This window comes from Sparus aurata, chromosome 1 (assembly GCF_900880675.1).
Source record: "Sparus aurata chromosome 1, fSpaAur1.1, whole genome shotgun sequence".
Taxonomy (NCBI): Eukaryota; Metazoa; Chordata; class Actinopteri; order Spariformes; family Sparidae; genus Sparus; species Sparus aurata.
Genome location: NC_044187.1, coordinates 28693542 through 28716842, shown reverse-complemented (window position 1 = coordinate 28716842; position 23301 = coordinate 28693542). Strand labels below are relative to the sequence as shown.

General features: G+C 40.0%; 2 protein-coding genes across 8 annotated transcripts; both read left to right on the top strand.

Annotated features, from left to right (window-relative positions):
- Positions 1–2855: 2855 nt before the first annotated feature.
- On the top strand, positions 2856–15645 carry LOC115591510 (deleted in malignant brain tumors 1 protein-like). Of its 6 annotated transcripts, none has more exons than XM_030433594.1 (17): positions 2856–2873; positions 2960–3046; positions 3566–4354; positions 4478–4927; positions 5152–5466; positions 6759–6868; positions 7694–7988; positions 8213–8527; positions 9818–10222; positions 10706–11041; positions 11334–11648; positions 12777–12988; positions 13079–13230; positions 14692–14934; positions 15051–15210; positions 15311–15386; positions 15484–15645. In XM_030433594.1, exons 2-17 carry the CDS (start codon positions 2971–2973, stop codon positions 15516–15518), a joined length of 4284 nt encoding a protein of 1427 aa, XP_030289454.1. In that variant the 5' UTR covers positions 2856–2873; positions 2960–2970; the 3' UTR covers positions 15519–15645. The 6 variants fall into 6 exon arrangements, with proteins under 6 accessions (XP_030289454.1, XP_030289460.1, XP_030289438.1 ...); XM_030433600.1 differs by having other exon boundaries at positions 6759–7163; positions 7653–7988; positions 9818–9927; positions 10747–11041; XM_030433578.1 differs by having other exon boundaries at positions 6759–7163; positions 7653–7988.
- Positions 15646–19087: 3442 nt separating this feature from the next.
- LOC115591614 (guanine nucleotide-binding protein G(I)/G(S)/G(O) subunit gamma-10) lies at positions 19088–22766 on the top strand. Of its 2 annotated transcripts, none has more exons than XM_030433762.1 (3): positions 19088–19320; positions 19859–19985; positions 21818–22766. In XM_030433762.1, the coding sequence occupies exons 1-2, from the start codon at positions 19231–19233 to the stop codon at positions 19982–19984; spliced, it is 216 nt and encodes a 71-aa protein (XP_030289622.1). In that variant the 5' UTR covers positions 19088–19230; the 3' UTR covers position 19985; positions 21818–22766. The 2 variants fall into 2 exon arrangements, with proteins under 2 accessions (XP_030289622.1, XP_030289614.1); XM_030433754.1 differs by having other exon boundaries at positions 21815–22766.
- The last annotated feature ends 535 nt before the right edge of the window (positions 22767–23301 follow it).

Genomic DNA, 23301 nt, shown 5'->3' with positions numbered 1-23301 from the left:
AATCACGTTAATGGTACACCGTCTTGGAGCAGGGTGAGTTGTGTCTCTATCACTTGTTTCTGCACTGTGTATCTTCAGTGAGAGGGCAGGATCACAGTGTTACATGTTGTTATACATGTTTACTTCAACATACAAGTTTTCAACACATAACATTGTTATGATGTAATGGTTATGGTGAATACTATCAATATCAGTTCCCAATGATCTGTTGGTTTTATTGAACTATAAATGATACATATCAGCTTTTGTAGACAAGCCTTTATTGCATCTGGATAAATCAAAGACCATAAAGTTCTTAAAATGTCAGCATAAAAGCTAAAAAGGGATTTTTACCACACCCAGTGAATATTGATCAAGTGAGCTTTTGTCCAGGTACAAAAGTTCAGTCCTTCAATGGGCCACAAGCTGGTGTCACGTACTGAAGGAGGGAGTGTGTGTGCTCTTTGGATCACTGAATCTAGTTTCATACATCATCATGACTAATAATCAACTGGCTGCACACAATTTGAGTAATTATTTACCAGGCTGTTGCGCCACTGGAAAAAGTTTCTGATCAGAACTTCCCCTTCCACACAATTCCCTGTGAGTGCTCCTATCAGGTCTGTTACATAATCTTGAGTAACTGTAAATCTTAAAAACACACTTGAATACCATTTTAAAAACATGCATTTTAGGTGGGTTTTATTCTGAACTGTGGTCAGTATGTGGCTTTCATTAGCATGACTTGACTTATGCATTAATATATTTAATATCATGCAAGGGGACTGTCAATGCTGGTGATGCAAACACAAGCAAATGATGCTACGATGAGCTTGAGGGTCAAAACACAACAGTTCACAAAACAGAATGTGAGCGTGTAGATAGATTAGTCAAGTCACAAGGGCAGTCACACATGAAAGCCCCTAACACATATTTATTCAATTAACTTTTGGATGCCATCACAGGTGGCACACACATTCATGTCCCCCGTAGGATGATTTGAAATCATATCAGTGACTTTTCCTCAAGCTCCATCATCAGGTTAAAATCTTGATTCAGTTCAATGCTCTGCGTTAAGAATAATGCTAGCAAAATAAAAACTATACCTGCTTAACATCAGCAAGCCAGCGTTGTCATTTTGAACCAATTAGCATATTGATGTTAGCATTTAGCTCAAAGGACAGCTGTGCCTACACTGCCTACAGAGCTGCTAGCGTGGCAAGTGTAGGAAGTGTAATCAAAGCTGATCAAACCACACTAACACAGTCTTGATGGAAAGGATTATCTGAGTTTTGAGTTGATTCACTTCTAATGAATATTAACATGGGCCTTTTTTTTTCTTTCCGAACATGATCTTGTGTTGATGTTGACCTTTGATCTTCAGTGACAGTGACGATATTTACATCATGTGATGGCAGTTGAGCAAAGCTAGTGGGGGAATATTAAGATTAGATCTTTCTGAATTTTTTTTCAAATTTTAACAATATTTATCTGTTTGTGACAGATTGAAAGGAACCCCTAGTCCAGTGATAATGTGTCTGTTCTTTATTTTGTTTTTGAATTATGAGGTCAAATGTTTTATCAGGTTACAATTTACTCAAATACATTTACCTGACAAGTACAACAACATAGAGTATGCTCAGCGATTGAACGTGACTAAGTACGTTCACTCAAGTACTGTACTTCAGTACAGTTTTGAGGTATTTGTACTCTACTTAATTTCCATTCTCTGCTCCTTTACGCATACACTCCACTATATTTTGGAGGCAACTTTATTTAATTGTTACTTTACAAACTCCAGTTAATGTAAGAACATCATTTGCCATAGATACATTTTTTAAACGTATGTACTTTTAATGTCACGTTCTTCAGGGCTTTTACCAAAGTAATGCTTACCTCAATATCTTTGCTCTTACTCAGTGATGACTTTTGAGCACATTTAACCGCACTACATACATAACATATCAGTGTTTCTGCCTGTGTGAATGACAGTTGTGTACACGCTTTCTTTGTGAACAACGCCCACCTTTCTCGGAAATGCTGTGAATTCTTTTGTAGTAAACTTGCATTAATGAGCAGAGTACACTGTTGCACAGCTTTGGGAGAGAGGTAGTATTATGGTTCCAGTAAGTAATGATAAGTTATCAGTATCACTGTGATTAAAAACTCATGTTCGGGAAATGAGAAAGGTCACCCACTCTGGTTCACTGCCATTTTCCAGTCATTTCAAAGACACCTATCTGATCATAAATACCTTTTCAGAGCCAGACAGTTACATACAGATCATGCACAGATATTAGATGGGGTCCAACATGCACATGCTATACAGTCATGATTGCTGACATGAGAGGTCAAGTGCCAGTTTCATTAATAAAAAACTAAAATAATCTTAATTTATGGTGTGGATATGATTAAACTGGGTAAAAGGCAAATCAAGTGACCTGGAGTTAAGAGTATGTGGTCAGATAAATTATAATCAAGGTCAGGAATAAAGTTTTGATGTTCAAGAACACACAGTCACTGCTGTTGAAGGAAGGTGGTTATAAATTGGCTTGTCGGTGGATACAATAACGTTGGAATGTGCAAACATGTTGAGGTCAAGAGGTCTTCATTAGATTCCAACACTGAACTGCGATTGATTGTGGTATCATAAAATATATTGACCCAGGTCCTTGTTTGTGTGCCAGTTCTGTTTGAATTTTATGATTTTGTCTGATTGTGATTAATAAGTAACTCTTCTGATGTCTAATGTATGAGAGCTGTCATTTGCCCCATTTATGTGTTTGATCAATGATTGCCTCGTACGATCGTTTGACCAAACCCACAGACCTATAAATTCTCACATTCTCACTCGCCTTCTCACCAGCTCCTGGGTTCACCTCAGAGTCTCTGAGGTAAGACTGGCATTGTGAGGATTTATTCTCATTGCAGCATCATTTCAAAAATGGGATTTTAAAACATCTTCTTTTCTCTTTTTCAGCCAGTTTGTGCATGTGGTCCATAATGGCGGTGCCTTGGGGTTTGATGCTACTTGTTACTTTGCAGATTTTTACAGGAAGCACTTCAGGTGAGCCATCTGACTTCTTGACGTCTTGGCTTGACAACATGACACATATCAACTGTGTAACTCTACTTTAGTTTATGTGGAAAGAAACTAGATTCATTCCATGTTTCAATCAAATCAGTCTAGTTATCAGACTGATAATACCTTTTTAGATATGAACTTGATGACTTGCATTTCCTCTGTGCTCCCCTCAAATTTATCTTGAGTGGATTGCAGATAAAACATTTTATTCGACATGTTGCATATTCCTATTCCACTGATTTATTGAAGCAAAGTCATTCTTACACCGAGTTATGTCTTGAACATAACTTAACACTCCTTTACATCACTCCATTACATCAATATGAAATTATCATGCAAATTTTTAATATTTGTTTTAAATATTTGGTCCAGACATAATTTTAAAATGAAGTTCTATGAGCCTGAACAATGCTTCACTACCCATATGCAGTTTTAAAAATAATCTGAGAGACAGTATAATGAGCAACAGCATCCATCGAACTCTCTCTATCCTTTTCACAGGGACACATGTCACCAGTTGTGATTTGTGTCACGATGACGCCGTCTGTGTGGAGTCACGAGAAAGAGGCGACTCCTTCATCAACCATGAGCTCCTTTCTTGTGTCTGTAGCAATGGCTTTGTAGGCGATGGTATCACCTGCTACAATATAAAGCTCTGTAGTGACTCTTCTTGCTGCAGCCAAGGTTATCAGTGGTCAACAGAAAGGGGCTGTGTGGACATTAACGAATGCTCCCTCTCAGACTCACCATGCGCGCCAACTCAGGTTTGCAGAAACACCCCAGGATCCTTCGAATGCCTGGAGTCTTCGTCCACCAGCAGATCAGGCCCGTCTTTTAACTCTGTCCACTTCAGCTGTGGAAGCTCTACTTGTCCCTCAGGCATGGACTGCATCAGTTTGAATGGGACTATGCGCTGTGTTGACCCCTGTCAGCACTACACTGGACTCAATGATGACTGGCGGTCAACAAATAACACATCGCCTCAAGACATACACTGTGACAGAGATATTAACTGGCAAGGCTGGTATCGGCTGTTTCTGGGCCACACCAGTGCTCATATTCCAGAGAGGTGTTTGGCTGCATACAGCTGTGGAACCCATGCTCCTCTGTGGATGACAGCACCTCATCCCACACAGCCAGGTCAAATTGTACAGCGTAGTGTCTGTGGCTCCTGGGTCGGCGAATGCTGCTGGAGCAGGACAAGTAACATCAAGGTAAAGCTCTGCTATGGAAACTACTACGTCTACAAACTTGTGGCTCCAGTCACATGCGCCCTTGCATACTGTGCAGGTATTGCTCCACTTGAAACAAGTTTCACTGTAACACCAACTTCAATTTTCATATCTAATGCATTCATTTTACTGTTTTAACAAGTGAAGAAACTTTTGTACCTCATTGTTTTTCATTTTACAGAGGTGAATGGAACAGACACTGTAGTGTCTTCAACCACACCCTATCCAAGACCACATACCTCTGCCAGTAATCAGGTCAACATTACCACCCCAATAATAACACCAACAACAATAACCGCAGACAACAGCTCAGCAGTTGAGGGGCAGGTCCGTCTGGTCAATGGAAACAGCTCCTGCGCTGGTCGAGTAGAGATCTTCCACCGCGGACAGTGGGGGACGGTGTGTGATGATTCATGGGGCCTGGCTGATGCTCAGGTGGTGTGTAGACAACTGGGCTGTGGCCGTGTCCTATCAGCACAATCAAATGCAGCCTTCGGGCAGGGCTCAGGGCCCATCTGGTTGGATGATGTCAGGTGCACAGGCAGCGAATCAAAGCTCAAATATTGCAACCATCAAGGGTTTGGATCTCACAACTGTGGTCACAATGAGGATGCTGGTGTTGTCTGTGAAGGTAAATACACATTTTCACAGCCAAAGAAAATGTGAAAACATGAAACACGCTCATTGAACTACCCCCTCTTTATTATCTGCAGGCTACAGAGCCTTAAAAAGTATTTGTGATTTTTAAGCAGAAACAAGCTGTGTGTAGTTTTCCAAAGATATCACTGTCTTCATAAAGTCCATCTGTCATCGGTGTCTCATATCATCAGTGTTGTGTTGCATGTTTTCTGTTAGCACGTTCACCAGTGAGACTGGTCAACTCTACCAGCCGCTGCTTGGGCCGAGTGGAGCTCTACCATGCTGGACGGTGGGGGACAGTGTGTGACGATGGCTGGGACCTGAGGGATGCCAACGTGGTGTGTAGACAGCTGGACTGTGGTCCTGCTCGTTCAGCACTATCAAGTGCAGCGTTCGGACAGGGCACTGGACCAATCTGGTTGGACGATCTCACTTGTTATGGCAACGAACCCTCGATAACAGACTGCAGACATTCAGGAATCGGGGTCCACAACTGTGCTCATGTTGAAGACGCCAGTGTCATCTGTGAAGGTAAATGTTTACTTATTTTTAAAGCACACTCCAAATATTATTGCGCACATTTAACTACAACCCTGATTCCTAAAGGGTTTGTATAGTGTGTAAAACATGAATATAACAGACTTTCATAACTTGCTCATGCCTTCTGACATACACTCAATTCAAACTCAACACTACAAAGACAACTCATTCAGTGTTTTACCTCATCAACTTCATTGACTTTTATAAATATACGTATTCGTAATTTGATATCAGCAACATGTATCAAACTAGTTGGGACAGGAGCAGCAAGAGAATGTGAAATCTGTGGAGTCCTCCAATTTCACCTGTTTGGAACATTCCACAGGTAAACAGGTTTATTGGTAACAGGTGATAGTATCACGATTAGGTATTAAAGGAGCATCCTGAAAAGGCTCAGTCATTCAAAGAGAAGGACGGTGTGAGGTTCCCCACTTTGTGAGACACATGATTGTTTAAATAATATAAAATGTACTCAAGAACCCTTTCAAAACAACTGTCAGCAAACACACGTCGTTTGCAAATGACTGCTATCGGTTTTTATTTACATGTTACACAGCATCCTAATTTTGCTGGAATTGGTGTTGTAGTAAAATGACCTCATCAATACGTTTCAATATAATCAGACACAATCGATATTGTTTTTATTGCAATTAACATAATCAGCTGCATCAACAGAGTAAAAATAACAAAAAAGTAATACTTGACTTAAAGTAAAGACATTGTGTTACAATATTAATTTGGTAAAAGTAAAGTGCTCCATGAAAACAGTACTTGAGTAAAGTCCTAAAGTATCTGATATTAATGTAATTAAGTATCAAAAGTTAAAATAGAAGTAAATTATACATATAATTAAATGTTTGTATGTATAGGCTGTGTACTAACTGTCAGTTGATTATCAGCCTGGCCAGTTATCAGATCCAGTGTTCAACATTTTCCTGATATTCAGAGTCAGTATTTTCTTTTTTAAAAATCCAATTGGCAATTAAATAAACACATTTTAAAATATGCTCCTTTGGCTTTTTGCGTGCAATCTGCATAGAAACTAATGACTGAAGTACTCAAACACCTGTAGTGGAGTGAAAAGTACAACATTTGCCTCAAAATGTAGTGGACTCAAAGTAGAAAGTAGCAGAAAATAGAAATACACTAATTAAGTACAAAGTACAGTACATAAGTAAATGTACTTCTCTGTATATCAAAATTATAGAAAGAAGCTTTTCCTCATCATTAGTGATGACAGTGCAGGTTGTAGTGTTGTACCTAACTGAGATTGTTTCTTTCAGCTCAACCAGAATTCAACAGCACAGTTTTACCGCCCACACCTTCAACACCTTACTTCACCCCCACAACACCTGCAGACAACAGCTCAGCAGCTGAGGGGCAGGTCCGTCTGGTCAATGGAAACAGCTCCTGTGCTGGTCGAGTAGAGATCTTCCACAGCGGACAGTGGGGGACGGTGTGTGATGATTCATGGGGCCTGGCTGATGCACAGGTGGTGTGTAGACAGCTGGGCTGTGGCCCTGTCCTGTCAGCACAATCAAATGCAACCTTTGGGCCGGGCTCAGGGCCCATCTGGTTGGATGAGGTCAATTGCACAGGCAGCGAATCGAGGCTCAACCATTGCACCCATCAAGGGTTTGGATCTCACGACTGTCATCACCAAGAGGATGCTGGTGTTGTCTGTGAAGGTAAATACACCTCTGGAATATAGAACTCTTTAACACTTATCTTAATAGAGAGAAAATTACACTATTGATACTGTTTTTATTGCAATTAGTCAAATTACCAGTAAAAGATAAGATTGTGTTAAGAAAAAAAAAAAATTTGATGTCTAACAATAAAATAACCAGCTGCATCATCAGTGTAAAAAGAACCAAAAGTCAAACTTGAGTAAAGATATTGTGTTACAGTATTAATTTCATTTAAGTGCAAGTCACCATCGTTAATAGTACATGAGTAAAAGTCCTGAAGTATCTGTTTAATATGAAAAGTTCAAGTAAAAGTAAATTATACATATATTGACATGAGTGTATGTATACTGTGGACTATGGTCAGCATTTTTCTGATATTCAGATTCTGTTTTATTTGAATCCAATAGATGTTGTTTTGTTTGGCTTTTTATCCAGTTGTTGATAACATAAACAAAAAAGTAAAAACTACAACACTTTCCTGCACAGTTTTGCACAACAGCTCAGCAGTTGAGGGGCAGGTCCGTCTGGTCAATGGAAACAGCTCCTGCGCTGGTCGAGTAGAGATCTTCCACCGCGGACAGTGGGGGACGGTGTGTGATGATTCATGGGGCCTGGCTGATGCTCAGGTGGTGTGTAGACAACTGGGCTGTGGCCGTGTCCTATCAGCACAATCAAATGCAGCCTTCGGGCAGGGCTCAGGGCCCATCTGGTTGGATGATGTCAGGTGCACAGGCAGCGAATCAAAGCTCAAATATTGCAGCCATCAAGGGTTTGGATCTCACAACTGTGGTCACAATGAGGATGCTGGTGTTGTCTGTGAAGGTAAATACACATTTTCACAGCCAAAGAAAATGTGAAAACATGAAACACACTCATTGAACTACCCCCTCTTTATTATCTGCAGGCTACAGAGCCTTAAAAAGTATTTGTGATTTTTAAGCAGAAACAAGCTGTGTGTAGTTTTCCAAAGATATCACTGTCTTCATAAAGTCCATCTGTCATCGGTGTCTCATATCATCAGTGTTGTGTTGCATGTTTTCTGTTAGCACGTTCACCAGTGAGACTGGTCAACTCTACCAGCCGCTGCTCGGGCCGAGTGGAGCTCTACCATGCTGGACGGTGGGGGACAGTGTGTGACGATGGCTGGGACCTGAGGGATGCCAACGTGGTGTGCAGACAGCTGGACTGTGGTCCTGCTCGTTCAGCACTATCAAGTGCAGCGTTCGGACAGGGCACTGGACCCATCTGGTTGGACGATCTCACTTGTTATGGCAACGAACCATCAATAACAGACTGCAGACATTCAGGAATCGGGGTCCACAACTGTGCTCATGTTGAAGACGCCAGTGTCATCTGTGAAGGTAAATGTTTACTTATTTTTAAAGCACACTCCAAATATTATTGCGCACATTTAACTACAACCCTGATTCCTAAAGGGTTTGTATAGTGTGTAAAACATGAATATAACAGACTTTCATAACTTGCTCATGCCTTCTGACATACACTCAATTCAAACTCAACACTACAAAGACAACTCATTCAGTGTTTTACCTCATCAACTTCATTGACTTTTATAAATATACGTATTCGTAATTTGATATCAGCAACATGTTTCAAACTAGTTGGGACAGGAGCAGCAAGAGAATGTGAAATCTGTGGAGTCCTCCAATTTCACCTGTTTGGAACATTCCACAGGTAAACAGGTTTATTGGTAACAGGTGATAGTATCACGATTAGGTATTAAAGGAGCATCCTGAAAAGGCTCAGTCAGTCAAAGAGAAGCACAGTGCGAGGTTCCCCACTTTGTGAGACACATGATTGTTTAAATAATATAAAATGTACTCAAGAACCCTTTCAAAACAACTGTCGGCAAACACACATCGTTTGCAAATGACTGCTATCGGTTTTTATTTACATGTTACACAGCATCCTAATTTTGCTGGAATTGGTGTTGTAGTAAAATGACCTCATCAATACATTTCAATATCAATCAGACACAATCGATATTGTTTTTATTGCAATTAACATAATCAGCTGCATCAACAGAGTAAAAATAAAAAAGTAATACTTGACTTAAAGTAAAGACATTGTGTTACAATATTAATTTGGTAAAAGTAAAGTGCTCCATGAAAACAGTACTTGAGTAAAGTCCTAAAGTATCTGGTATTAATGTAATTAAGTATCAAAAGTTAAAATAGAAGTAAATTATACATATAATTAAATGTTTGTATGTATAGGCTGTGTACTAACTGTCAATTGATTATCAGCCTGGCCAATTATCAGATCCAGTGTTCAACATTTTCCTGATATTCAGAGTCAGTATTTTCTTTTTTAAAAATCCAATTGGCAATTAAATAAACACATTTTAAAATATGCTCCTTTGGTTTTTAGCGTGCAATCTGCATAGAAACTAATGGCCAAAGTACTCAAACACCTGTAGTGGAGTGAAAAGTACAACATTTGCCTCAAAATGTAGTGGACTCAAAGTAGGAAGTAGCAGAAAATAGAAATACACTAATAAAGTACAAAGTACAGTACATAAGTAAATGTACTTCTCTGTATATCAAAATTATAGAAAGAAGCTTTTCCTCATCAGTAGTGATGACAGTGCAGGTTGTAGTGTTGTACCTAACTGAGATTGTTTCTTTCAGCTCAACCAGAATTCAACAGCACAGTTTTACCGCCCACACCTTCAACACCTTACTTCACCCCCACAACACCTGCAGACAACAGCTCAGCAGCTGAGGGGCAGGTCCGTCTGGTCAATGGAAACAGCTCCTGCGCTGGTCGAGTAGAGATCTTCCACCGCGGACAGTGGGGGACGGTGTGTGATGATTCTTGGGGCCTGGCTGATGCACAGGTGGTGTGTAGACAGCTGGGCTGTGGCCCTGTCCTGTCAGCACAATCAAATGCAAACTTTGGGCCGGGCTCAGGGCCCATCTGGTTGGATGAGGTCAATTGCACAGGCAGCGAATCGAGGCTCAACCATTGCACCCATCAAGGGTTTGGATCTCACGACTGTCATCACCAAGAGGATGCTGGTGTTGTCTGTGAAGGTAAATACACCTCTGGAATATAGAACTCTTTAACACTTATCTTAATAGAGAGAAAATTACACTATTGATACTGTTTTTATTGCAATTAGTCAAATTACCAGTAAAAGATAAGATTGTGTTAAGAAAAAAAAAAAATTTGATGTCTAACAATAAAATAACCAGCTGCATCATCAGTGTAAAAAGAACCAAAAGTCAAACTTGAGTAAAGATATTGTGTTACAGTATTAATTTGTGCAAGTCACCATCGTTAATAGTACGTGAGTAAAAGTCCTGAAGTATCTGTTTAATATGAAAAGTTCAAGTAAAAGTAAATTATACATATATTGACATGAGTGTATGTATACTGTGGACTATTGGTCAGCATTTTTCTGATATTCAGATTCTGTTTTATTTGAATCCAATAGATGTTGTTTTGTTTGTCTTTTTATCCAATTGTTGATAACATAAACAAAAAAGTAAAAACTACAACACTTTCCTGCACAGTTTTGCACAACAGCTCAGCAGCTGAGGGGCAGGTCCGTCTGGTCAATGGAAACAGCTCCTGCGCTGGTCGAGTAGAGATCTTCCACAGCGGACAGTGGGGAACAGTGTGTGATGATTTTTGGGGCCTGGCTGATGCTCAGGTGGTGTGTAGACAACTGGGCTGTGGCCGTGTCCTATCAGCACAATCAAATGCAGCCTTCGGGCAGGGCTCAGGGCCCATCTGGTTGGATGATGTCAGGTGCACAGGCAGCGAATCAAAGCTCACACAGTGCAGCCATCAAGGGTTTGGATCTCACAACTGTGGTCACCAAGAGGATGCTGGTGTTGTCTGTGAAGGTAAATAAAAACATTTCACAGCCAAAGCAAATGATGTCTCACTGTGTAACATGCTGTCTATGGTGTCACATTTAGAGAACATTTCAGTAACAACCTGCTGGAGAAACATGAAACGCGCTCTTCAAACTACCCCCTCTTTATTATCTGCAGGCTACAGAGCCTTAAAAAGTATTTGTGATTTTTAAGCAGAAACAAGCTGTGTGTAGTTTTCCAAAGATGTCACTGTCTTCATAAAGTCCATCTGTCATCGGTGTCTCATATCATCCGTGTTGTGTTGCATGTTTTCTGTTAGCTCGTTCACCAGTGAGACTGGTCAACTCTGACAGCCGCTGCTCGGGCCGAGTGGAGCTCTACCATGCTGGACGGTGGGGGACAGTGTGTGACGATGGCTGGGACCTGAGGGATGCCAACGTGGTGTGCAGACAGCTGGACTGTGGTCCTGCTCGTTCAGCACTATCAAGTGCAGCTTTCGGACAGGGCACTGGACCAATCTGGTTGGACGATCTCACTTGTTATGGCAACGAACCATCAATCACAGACTGCAGACATTCAGGAATCGGGGTCCACAACTGTGCTCATGTTGAAGACGCCAGTGTCATCTGTGAAGGTAAATGTTTACTTACTTTTAATGTACACTCCAAATAGTGTTTGCTCACATTTAACTACAAAAAAAACACATCTCCAAAAGAGTTTGGAATCGGGGTATGTACTATTTTGTCACAAAAACATTCATGAAGTTTGGTTCAATCATTAATTCATTATAGAAAAATTCTTAAGCTGTGACCAAATCTGCCGGGTCTCTTAACTCTTAACTTCTTTTTTCTGGGACCATTTGAATAGGGCTTGTTTGATACACCCATTAGACTTAAGGAGCCCAGCTTTGATCTGAAAGAGCTCATTGTTGATTTTAACATGTCCTGATAGTCAATTAGAGCCATTCAAAGCAGTTACAGGTGCCAAGAACATTTGTGCAAACAACTGTTTGTACAGTGCATGGCCCAGATGCAAAAAAAGCCAAAAGGAAATTCTGCAATGAATTAGGAGCTGCTGGAAGACAAGTGTCAGTGTCCACAGTCAAGCGTGTTTTGCATGAAAAGAAAGAAGCCCTCACTCCAAACACGGCAGCTTAAAGCTCGGCTGAAGTTTGCTGCTGATCCCATGGACAAAGAAAAAACCTTTTGCAGGAAAACTCTGTGGTCAGATGAAACAAAAATGAGTTGTCTGGCCGCAATGAGCAGCAATGTGTTTAGAGAAGGTGGGGCCTTTAACCCCAAGAAAACCAGACCTCTCGTCTAGCACCGTGGTGGTGGTAGTATAGTGCTGTAGGGCTGTTTTGCTGCCAGTGGAAATGCTGCTCTCAAGAAAGCAAATGAAATAATGGAGGAGGATTATCTCAAAACCTAAAATCATCTGCAGAAAGACTGGGTCTTGGTGCAGTTGGGTGCTCCAACGAGACAATGATACCAAACACACATCAGAGATGTTCAAGAAATGCCTGTTTGTGACGAGTTAGTTTGTGTTGTACTCACTCCATCACAGAAAAATGATAATGGCAGAAATCATTTAAACTCAACACTGCATGTTCTTTACAAGTGTATGTAAAATTTTGACCACGACTGCATATGGCTAAAATGACAAACTGTTTATGGTTCATGGAGGTTAGATGGTGATCTCTTCTGGTATATACTATTTACCATCTGATCTCTTTTCTCTCTCCTTGTGTTCTTATCTTTAGAATTAGATCGTCCACCGAGTCTGACTTCTCAGCTTGTTTGTGGCCAATTTAGGTTTGGTGTAGGGCTGGACATAGATCATGTGACTTCCTTTGGTTTCAATCCGTTCTCTGGCAACATGGCTTCCAACAACTGTGGCCGGATTAGAGAGTATAATAATGTAGTGTGGTACGAAGTGGATGCAATAGAAGGTGCCTGTGGAAACACACTGACGGTAAAGATTCAGACTTTCTTTGTTTTTTGCATTCTCCCACACTGAAAAACATTCAACTGACTGCTCGTTTATTCATCCTCTGTCTTTCAGATCAACAGAACGCATGCCATCTACTCCAACATTTTATTTATCTACCCATTGAACAATACATCCTTCAGCATTCCTGTGACTGTTCCCTTCTCCTGTGCATACCCCCTGGAGACAGAAGGCAGCATGAATTTGGCTATCAGACCATTCCTGGCGTAAGTTGCCTTTTATTGACTCTGAACAGTTGTAAGATAATGAAGCTTCTGTGTGTATAATTTAAAATCAAGGCACTCCTGGTAAAAAACAAAAACAAAACACTGTGTTGGATTTAGTCACTTAGTGCAGGATTTTGAGGCTGCTCAAATCTGAAATCCACATGCGTCCTGAGTGATCTGATCAGGAGTGGGCAGCTCTAAGCAGTCTAAGCCAAGACCGAGTCACGACCGAGACCAGAGTGTATCGAGACCAAGACTGCTTGGTTGAGACCAATTCAAGGCTAAGACCCAGACAGGACAAGACAGAATCAGGGCCAAGACCAGTTTGAGTCCCTCACTCCATGACACAATAAAATGTGAAAGTTGCACACCATAAGTACTATAATTGATTTGATCCATATTCACACAACCTGTTCTGTCTGCCAAAATTATCCCATTTCAAACACACTTTTTTCAAATAATTTCATAATTAAGACTAAATTAATGAAGGAAGACAACATTTTATTGACGGTAAACATGCCAAATTTTTTAAATCAAGAAAACAGTAACCAATATTGGCTACTTTTTGCCACCGGGGAGAAAGTCCCCAGACTCCCTTAGAAACAATCGCTCAAGTTTTTGAGTTGTGAAGTTAGGATCTAAGTGATAAACTTTGCAAATAGCTGTCTACAAGAAATTATTTTCTATTTGCACCTACCTGTTAGGCAAACATTATACGTTAAATTTTCTTTAATTGTGTAAGAGACATTGTATCAGTTTGTTCCATTTGCATCTAGAGTGGGTGAGTGAGACTTGATCAAAAGTGGTCACTCGAGGAGCATGATAATGCCAAGTGTGAGCTGACAGACCCAAAGCTGTCCACTTGTGATTGGATCACTCAGGAAGAATGTTAATATCATCTTGCTGAACGGCAGTGTCACATGTTGTTATAGAGAATGGTAAAACTGTTGTTAATTTGATCATTACTTCGGCGTTAATTATTGAGGAAATAAATATACATTTACACACATTTTATGAAAAATTCCGTGGCAGTGGCATTGTGCTATATGGTATATAGTGGTTTGAAGTGGTTTAGGGTTAGTGGTTTGGGTACATAGGATATCTCCTCTGTAACCCAGCACATACAGTATGGTTGGCTGCATGATTTTTCTATTTAAGAGAAGAAACAGGATCTGTTTCATCATAAAGAGTGAATCTGAGAAGTTATTTTTTGAGGCAGGTGCTCAGTTCTTTTAGACAAACTGATGTTCGATCCAATTTCTCAAGTATTCAGGATATTACACTGTTTAATTTATCCTTCCTTCCTTTGTATACACCGCTGCAAAGCTCTTTTACCAAACCCAAGGAAACATCAAGAAATGCCTCCCCAAAAAATGCCCAGGACTAAAACAATTACAAGGTGATAAAACCTTTTTAAAAAAGACTTGGTTACCATAACAAGAAATAATATTTTCTTGACAGGCCGGCAGATGGACTTTCTGGCTCGGCTGCCAAACCCCAAAGCTTCATGTACCTGTTCAACAGCTCTGACCACAGTAGCCATTATCCACCAGGCCTGGTCTCCCTGCCAGTGGGCTCACCGTTGTACGTAGGCTTCTATGCTGCGGTTTTAGATGTAAGCTTTGCAGTCGTTCTGGAGGACTGCTATGCCACTCCCTCGCCAAACCCTGATGGTTCCATGCGCCATTATTTCATCCAAAACAAGTGAGTGTCCCTCCTGAGCCTCAGCAGATGATTTCTGGAGTACAATGGAAATGGGGAAAAAGGTAATTATAATGATGTGCACTGGCCCTGCTGACCGTCTCCATCCTCTCTGCCAGGTGTCCCACTGACCGTCAACAGGTGTCAGTGACTGAGACTGGCTCATCCCAGTGGGCATATTTCACTGCCTTGTTGTTCCTGCCTCAGGAACAATACAGAAACGTTTTCCTTCATTGCAGCGTCAGTCTGTGTAACATAAGGCGCTCCAACTGTGTTCCAGTAAGCCACACATCAGTTCAGTTCATACATAAAATGTTTTCAATGCAACATAAAAACTGTGTTTTCATGGTTTCTCTTAATTTTTTTTTCCACCACGTAGCATTGCGCAAGTAGGACGTATCGCTCCGTTACCAGCTCAGAAGTTCTGAAGCCCCTTACCATTGGACCAATCATTTGTGAGTATGAGTTTCAATATGGTCTCCAGGCTGATGTCTCAACACAGTGAACTGCGTGGATTTACTAACCATGTATGTTCTCTTTCTTTCTCTTTAGGGGAATCACCTCAGCGAGCTGAGAACATACATTAATGATACAATCACATTTCATATTGTCATAGTATTTTGTTTTGAAATGTTTCCTCAATTTGAATGCCATTAAAATGGATGTTACTCAATAACAATGGTAAAGAAACTAATAAAAGAGAAGGTACCAATATTTTTCTTGTTTTTTTCTTGTTTCTTGTCTTGTGTTTATTGTTAGCAAATCATGATGTAAATATGTTACATGTGATACATATATCTTTTTTAAAGACTTTTTGTACATTGTACTTTTCTCAGGCACTTGGGCTAAGAATCAATTTCCTAAACAACAGCATGGATTATTCTTTTGATCCAATGACAGGTTGTCCACATTATAATTTGAATTGGGCAACTGACATGTGTGCATGTGGTTTAAAATCGGTTTGAATTTTTTTTTAAATAAGGACCGTGTTGCTGGAACCTGTAGTGATTAGCAACCATGAAACATAAATTTGATCTAGACTCCAATGTATTTTACTATTCGATGAATTGCAATTATATTTCTCATAGCTATCAGTTCTCATAGCTATCAGTGGTGTCTTCATTACTTGGTGAGGTGCTGACTTCCTCTGGCGCCACCATGAGGTTGACATTTGTGCTTCAGAGTGAAATGGAATCATATGCCTTTGGCATGAGGTCTTACACTTGGGTATTGATGTTGGACTGAAACCATGCCTGTCTGGCTGCCACAGAGTTATATTCAAACATAAGTTCCTTGACTATACCTTTGTGACATACACTGGCTTAAACATCCTCCACCCTAAACTTTTTGACTTTTTGAACTTGGGATGCCTTTTATTTTGGTTACAAACTTGCTAACATTGAAATGCAAAACATTTGGATATTGATATATATATCAGCTAAAATACACACATTGTTTGCAATGATACATCAAATGAGGCAATCAAATGCTTTTGAAAAAAAGATAGAGTATATTGGAGGCAGGATTTTTTACAGTTTAACAATAAAATGTTCTCATCCAAACTGACATCAGTGCACTGAAGCAAAAAAATAAATAAATAAAGGTTTTCATATAAGCACATTTTTGACAACATATACACAGAAATACCTGGACGGGGCCAATATGAACCAAAACAATTTATTGGTCAGCCTCTAGTTCTTACTGATATAAGATATTTCCTCTGGTTATATTTAGTTTACTTTGCTTTTTAATTACTTGAAATCTGAAATGTGGCCTCCTGCTATTATCCATTTGTTGCATTTTTCTTGTATTTGATTGTTAAGAATTGCCATGTCCCTCCGTTTCTTTTTATTGCATAAACACTGTCAAAATATTTAAAACAAAATTATCATGTTTTGTGTTTTGTGCAAAGCTGCCTCCCTGCTCCTGCTGTGTGCATTTGAGCAGCTCTAACAATCACAGCACAAAACCTTCATAAGTAATAAGTGTCAGTGTTGGTATTGATGTTGCTACTCCTGGCCCTGGTATCAGATTCAGACCAGATTGTGTGGTGTTGTCGACCTTTGGTTTCACTTGATTGCTGGTCAGATAGGTACGACTACCTTCAGCACTCAGGGGTGGAAGAAACAAATTGTAGCCACTCAAATTACTGTAATCAAGTCATGTTTTTGGATGCCTGTACCTTTTCCAAGTCTGTAATTTTACTAGTACATATGAATTGCACTCTATAGAATAGAATAGAATAGAATACTTTATAATGTGTAATGTGTTTATTGTCAATTATTGAGTGCTCAGCACAATTTGAATTAATAGCTAAACCTGACTTTTGCATTTTTGTAGCCAATAAGGCACTTTGATCACAAATGACTGAAAACCCTGACATACACACAATAAAAATCAAACTAGCAGCAGGCGTCAGGAGTATTTTGGACTGAAGATCTGGAGAAACAGAAATTCCTTTGACTGAACGCCTGATATTGGCAATGCAACAACAACTGTTATTCTCTGAGTAGCGTTTGAAAGGAATATTTGTATTATTAAGTAACTAGTGCAGTGCCCGTAGGAAATATGTATTCCTATAGAAAAGTGGGAGGTTAAGCAGCTTTTTCATGGATGGCCAAATGAGGCTGTGTTTGAAGGTGGGACGTCAGGGATATTTAGGTTTGTTGTGAAATCCAATATTCCAGGGTATAATTGGCTGTTTTTGACTATTTTTGATTTTGCCATCATATTTCACCTTAAAAACTATTTACTTGGTGTCATTATTTTCAGCACAACCTCACATGTGTGACTGTTATTTTTTTATTTTGACATACTGTATTAACACAATGGACCTAAAATCACAAAAAAAACATAAAATCCGAGTAGAAAAGGTTCGATTTTTTTACTGTGAAAACCACACATATGTTTAACAAACCATTTTTTAGTACTTATAATGCAAATATAAATTGTTGTTTGCTAAATATGTGCATAAATTTTTAAAATTTACAAAGTTATATGTAACTATTTACATTTAAATGCAGGCAGTGCTCAGGTCTGCCTGTGCTCCTTAAGAGCTGCACTGCCTGCTCCACATTCAGCTTCTCCTCATTATTCTGACTCATTAAACAAAAAAACGACTCCACTACTCACTAAACACACTACACCAAACACTACATAACACACTAACTATACACGCCAAACACGCTAAATGTCACAAATCTCTCAACTCTCAATATCGCTGTCTCTATCGCTGTCTCTACACCGACCGTCGTTGCCTGTCATTCATCCGCCTCCGTCCCTCCCACAACTTCCCATTCCTCACCAACCAAACTTGCTGCCTGGACACTTTCGTGACAAAAGCCTGTTTTTACAGTATCTTCCTGCACCAGACACAAAGCAAACGTGACGGCGATGTTCGCGAAAAAGCGTGGCGGACGTTATTTACCCTAAGTCCGGTTTTGGACGTGCCGGTGAGTCCGGTCCGTCAACTCGAGAGGTGGGTTGTGTGGGTGGGCTAGCAGCTAGCTACACACGAACATCCACAGATTCCGATTCCACTTTGTTGTCCGTGCGTCTCCGGATCTCCTCAGACCCGAACAGACTCGGTCCGGACTCGTTTAATCTCATTAATCCACAATGAAACTCTCAGGTCAGTCTGATCCTGATCTGCAAAGATATTTGAGGAACACATTCACACACACACACACACACACACACACACACACACACACACAGATTCCTTGCTTTTAGAGAGATGATCTAAATTTACAAGTAAAACTTGTGGTATTAAAATAATACTTGTTTTTATGCATAAAGTGCACAAGGTTTACTTGTAATTAAGTAATATTTCCATGATGTCACTGCACTTGTACTCAAGTACAGATTTTCAGTGCTCTGTGCACCACAGGCATCACCACATTGCATCTGGGTGCCATGACACCCCCTGGCCCTCACATATAAACATGTTTCAATTAAAACAGTAACAAACTGATGTAAGTTCAACCAGGTGGTGGTTAACCACTGTGCTGTAGCTGTTCACCCTCCACCTGAAGGTCACAGTACACCCACCTGCTCTGCTCTCGAGGAAACTCATAATAATGGACAGTATATGCAGGGGGCGGGGAATTAGCTACACTTTTTTGATTGACATGCATACAGCCCAATAAAACGGCTTACTGGCGCAGAGGGGGCGGGGCGAAGAGTGACCAACGTTTCCCAGTCGGGTTCAGGGTTTAGAGCAGTTGGGGTTAATTTCCGCCCAGTTGTGGCCGCTTACATTAAGTAGCTCTCAACTTTTCTCCGCCGAAAGACGTCGTCATGTCCAACAACAATGCCAGCAACAACTTAATAATCGCTCAGAGGGCCGTCAAGCAGCTCCGGTTAGAGGCCAGTATCCCGAGGATCAAGGTACGAACCCCTCAACACTGACACACAAACACGGAAGACGGAGTCGACCTGCCGTTGAATGGCGGAGACAAACTGTTGCAGAAATGACACATACGGGACTCTTACATCAGAGGCTCAGCAAAGTGGTCCAGAAGTCACACATACACTGGTTTGTGGCTGATTAAACCACAGCTACGAGTCCACAAGCCTCTTCCGTGTTTTAACAGCTGTCAGATGGCGCTAAGTTTACGAAAAAGCGTAGCCACCTCGAAGTGTCGAGAGAAGTGACACGTTTGTTTAAGTTTATCGAGAGGAAACAGCTGACGGGTATCTCTCATAGAGTCACGTAGTAGACACACCCGACGTGTATTGCACCGTTGCTTGCAAATGTTATGCAAAACTAGTGGCGGCTTTGACAGTGTACGTCAGTGAGAGAATGGGTAGAGTAAGAGTTTGACAGCGGGCCAGCTGGAGCATTACAAATACTGTGGCTACATGTGAGAGGCTGTTTATGTTTCTTCTCTCCACACACGCCACCATCATATGTCTGGCCCTGCAGGTGTCCCAGGCTGCTGCTGAGCTGAGAAACTTCTGTCTGCAAAATGCCTCCAAGGACCCCCTCCTGGTCGGCGTCCCCTCCAGCGATAATCCCTTCAGACCTCCCAAATCCTGCTCCCTGTTCTGAGGTAGGCCATCTTTTCCCCTCACTGAGAATTCAGGAGGGGATTTTAAGCTGAGACAGTAATTACTCCAGGGAAGAAATTAATTACACCTTCACATTCAAAAGAGAAGGAGAAGCTGGATGAAGGGCTAATATTTCACATGACAAGATTGTATTTTAAATGTCACCTGCATACAACTTTCAACTGGAACTAGTGATCATTTTCATATTGGATTGTTCTGCAAATTATTTTCTCGATTAAACTATTGTTTTCTCTTTAAAATGTCAGAAAAAAATCAACCATCACAGTTTACTACGGTAAATAAAGCAGGTTGCATCCAACTTGGCAAAAATACAATTTAAATTCTTATTGAAATGATGTAAAACAGAGCTGAGCATCAAAGTCTTGACATTAAAGAACCTGGAACAAGCAAAGGTTTGGCATTTTTTCTTGAAATACTATGTAAACCATATATTATCATAATGATTGCAGTACATTTTTTCTAACAATGAAACGATTGATTAACTAATTTGTTCAGCTCCATTTCTGTTGCTAGTTAAAGTTGCTGGTTATTAATTTTTTTCCGTGCTCTACTGGGCTTTGTACTCTACTATACTTTTCTAATATGGATGGGTGAACACATGAATTCCAACAAATAGAAGTTCTAATCTAAATGTAATTATACTTTAGTCACATAGCAGATCAACAGGAATTCAATGGCAGCCTTTTTTTGATACTTGACTAATTGTTTAAAGGATAAGTTCACCCCAAAAACAAAAATACATATTTTTGTTCTCATATTTATCCACCTACATTGTTTTTGTATGAGTTGCAGAGTTTTAGAGATATCATCTATAGAGTTGTTTGACATCTCTCCAATATAGTAGACCAAGTGAGACTCAGCTTGTGGTGCTTAAAACACCAAAAAAATACATTTGAAAAGCTTCACAACAACATCTCTTTCCAGGAATCATAATACGGTCACTCAGGATATTCCACAGAATAGTTCACAGTAACATGAATACCATAGCAGGCAAGCAAGCACATGTAATTGATCGTTGTCCTTTGGTGAAATATAAAGTAAGCCGTCTTTTTCTTGAACGCTTTAGACCATGTTTCACATGTAGAGCACCTGTTGTCAACCCAGTAAAGGTGTTACACATTTACCTAGGTATTTTCTGCTACTCTGTTGATGAGACCTCTGCTGGGGTATGGTCAAACATGCGTAAAATTAGAGAAGCACTGAAAACACACATTTGTCTATGCAAGAGAAAAAACATCGTCTGCCATGGCGAAGTTTGTATCAAAGTTTAACTCCACACAAAGCGAAGACACATATTGCACACATGCTTCTCTCATTTCATGTACATGTGACTATACACTTGGGGTTAAAGGTGTGCAGAGCTATAGTGCCATCACCTGCTGGGGCTGAAAGTGGCAGTGCAGGATGTGATACACATGGAAATCAGTTGGCTGGTTTGAAGTCTGTTTGAGGGGCCAACCATGCACATTCCATGCTGTTGGTTGTGGCTGCAACTGCTGGGAAAGCTCACCAACATGAAGTAAAGATGCAAATTTGCTTTACCACTGAAAACAAATGCTTTATTTCCCTTTTGCCTCTTTATTTGACGTCACCAATAGAACCATGTCCCTGTTGTATTCAAGTGTCCAGTATGAACCATACCAGGACCCTGAAACTGAAGTAGCGAAATGGAATTCAGCCAATGTTTTGTTTTGTTTTTTCAATTATTTACACATATCATTTTCTCACTTAAAATGTCTGCTTTGGAGCAGTTATTTGTAATATGCTATCCATGTAAATGTTTAACAGTTATCTGTTTTTCTGTCTGCAGCAGAAAGGCAGGTTGAGGATTTCTGAATTTATCTGTCAAAGTCTATCTTCACTTCTTGATCTCATCGTGGACTGAGCCAGCAAATCCTCATGGGATGATGCAACATAGGACTGATGAATTCGAGGAGGGAACTTTCCCACTTGTTTGCCAAAACTAATGGTATCATAACTCCCATTTGTTACATTACAGTTGTTTTTGACACTATCTTGATTAATAATTAAGCTGTTCTTGGTTTACCTTGTACTTTAACATGCCCGGTCAAAATTTACTGACCTAATGGTGTCTGTCTCCAGTCAGTGAACTTCAGCCCATGTGATTGGCTACTGAAAGTGCAACTTCATCTTGTGTTTTGTGTGAAACAATCAAACATTAATTTAACAGGTGCTGTTCAAGAATTGTGTTATATACACTGTATTTCATATTGTGGCCAACAGACAGTACTGATAGTTACTGAGCTAAACTGATGTGTCTTAAACATGTATTAGTGGCGATGGTAAAGGTGTTACTACTAATCTGAGGTACAACATGGTACAGAATTTAACCCTATCAGTGCAGGGCATGTGCTTTTTTATTAACCGTCTTTTTTCTGTATATATTTAACAGCCTGTTGAGGTTGCTTTTATCATCCTATACGTTCCTGTCTTTAATTTAAAAAAACAACACATCAAGCCTTACACTATTTAGGTTGTGCAACCTGGGGGCAAATATGCCTCACTTTGAAAAAAAAAAATACAAATTGCCAAACAGCAAATGTTCATTTATCTGTTCAAAACTTCCAAATGTTGTTTGTATGTAATAAATCATGCTGCGGTGACTTACTGCATTAATTGTTTTCAACACTGGAATCATATTCCAATCAACCAAAACTTTTACTAGTGTTGGCCTGTATCTTTAACTCTGCCACTGTGGGCAACCTTTTTGAAATTAAATTACTTTTTCGGACACCGATGAACTGCTGTGTGTGTGTGTGTGATTTTTGAATCTAATGAATTCCATTTAAAGTATCTTTTTTTTGTTTTGGAGATTTCTCTGACTTATAAGCCTGCAATTTATCATTCCTATCAAGACATGAACAGATCAAAAGATATTACAGGGAGGTCACAGCCTCGGTCAGTGTACTGTCCAGCGTCACAAAGGCGGAAGCATTTGCAAATATCAACATCTCCAAGAGCATTGTTTGTATATATTGAGCCGGATCATAATAAAGTGAACATGTGTTTGTTTTGTTTGCCAGTGAGCTGCTGGGCTAACTTTACTTAATCAAACAATGACTATGGTGGACATCTGGCCACACTGTCATAAATGCACAGGATAATAGCAGACAGGCAGCGCAGTAAACTCACTGCAAATTCACATGAATCACAATGTAGCGGCTTCAGGGATGTTGTTTTTCTGTACAGTCCTGGAAAATTTCAAATACTGATTTATTGATATTCATATAATATATTTGTAATGAGAAAAAACAACAAATGTTGGCAAAATTTCAT

Excerpts from the sequence above, each read along its gene's own strand:
- LOC115591510 (XM_030433578.1), top strand. The coding sequence starts at position 2,971 with ATGTGGTCCATAATGGCGGTGCCTTGGGGTTTGATGCTACTTGTTACT. Across the intron at positions 4,355-4,477 it reads CGCCCTTGCATACTGTGCAG|AGGTGAATGGAACAGACACT; the intron begins GTATTGCTCCAC and ends TTCATTTTACAG. Across the intron at positions 7,989-8,212 it reads TGCTGGTGTTGTCTGTGAAG|CACGTTCACCAGTGAGACTG; the intron begins GTAAATACACAT and ends GTTTTCTGTTAG.
- LOC115591614 (XM_030433762.1), top strand. The coding sequence starts at position 19,231 with ATGTCCAACAACAATGCCAGCAACAACTTAATAATCGCTCAGAGGGCC. Across the intron at positions 19,321-19,858 it reads CCAGTATCCCGAGGATCAAG|GTGTCCCAGGCTGCTGCTGA; the intron begins GTACGAACCCCT and ends CTGGCCCTGCAG.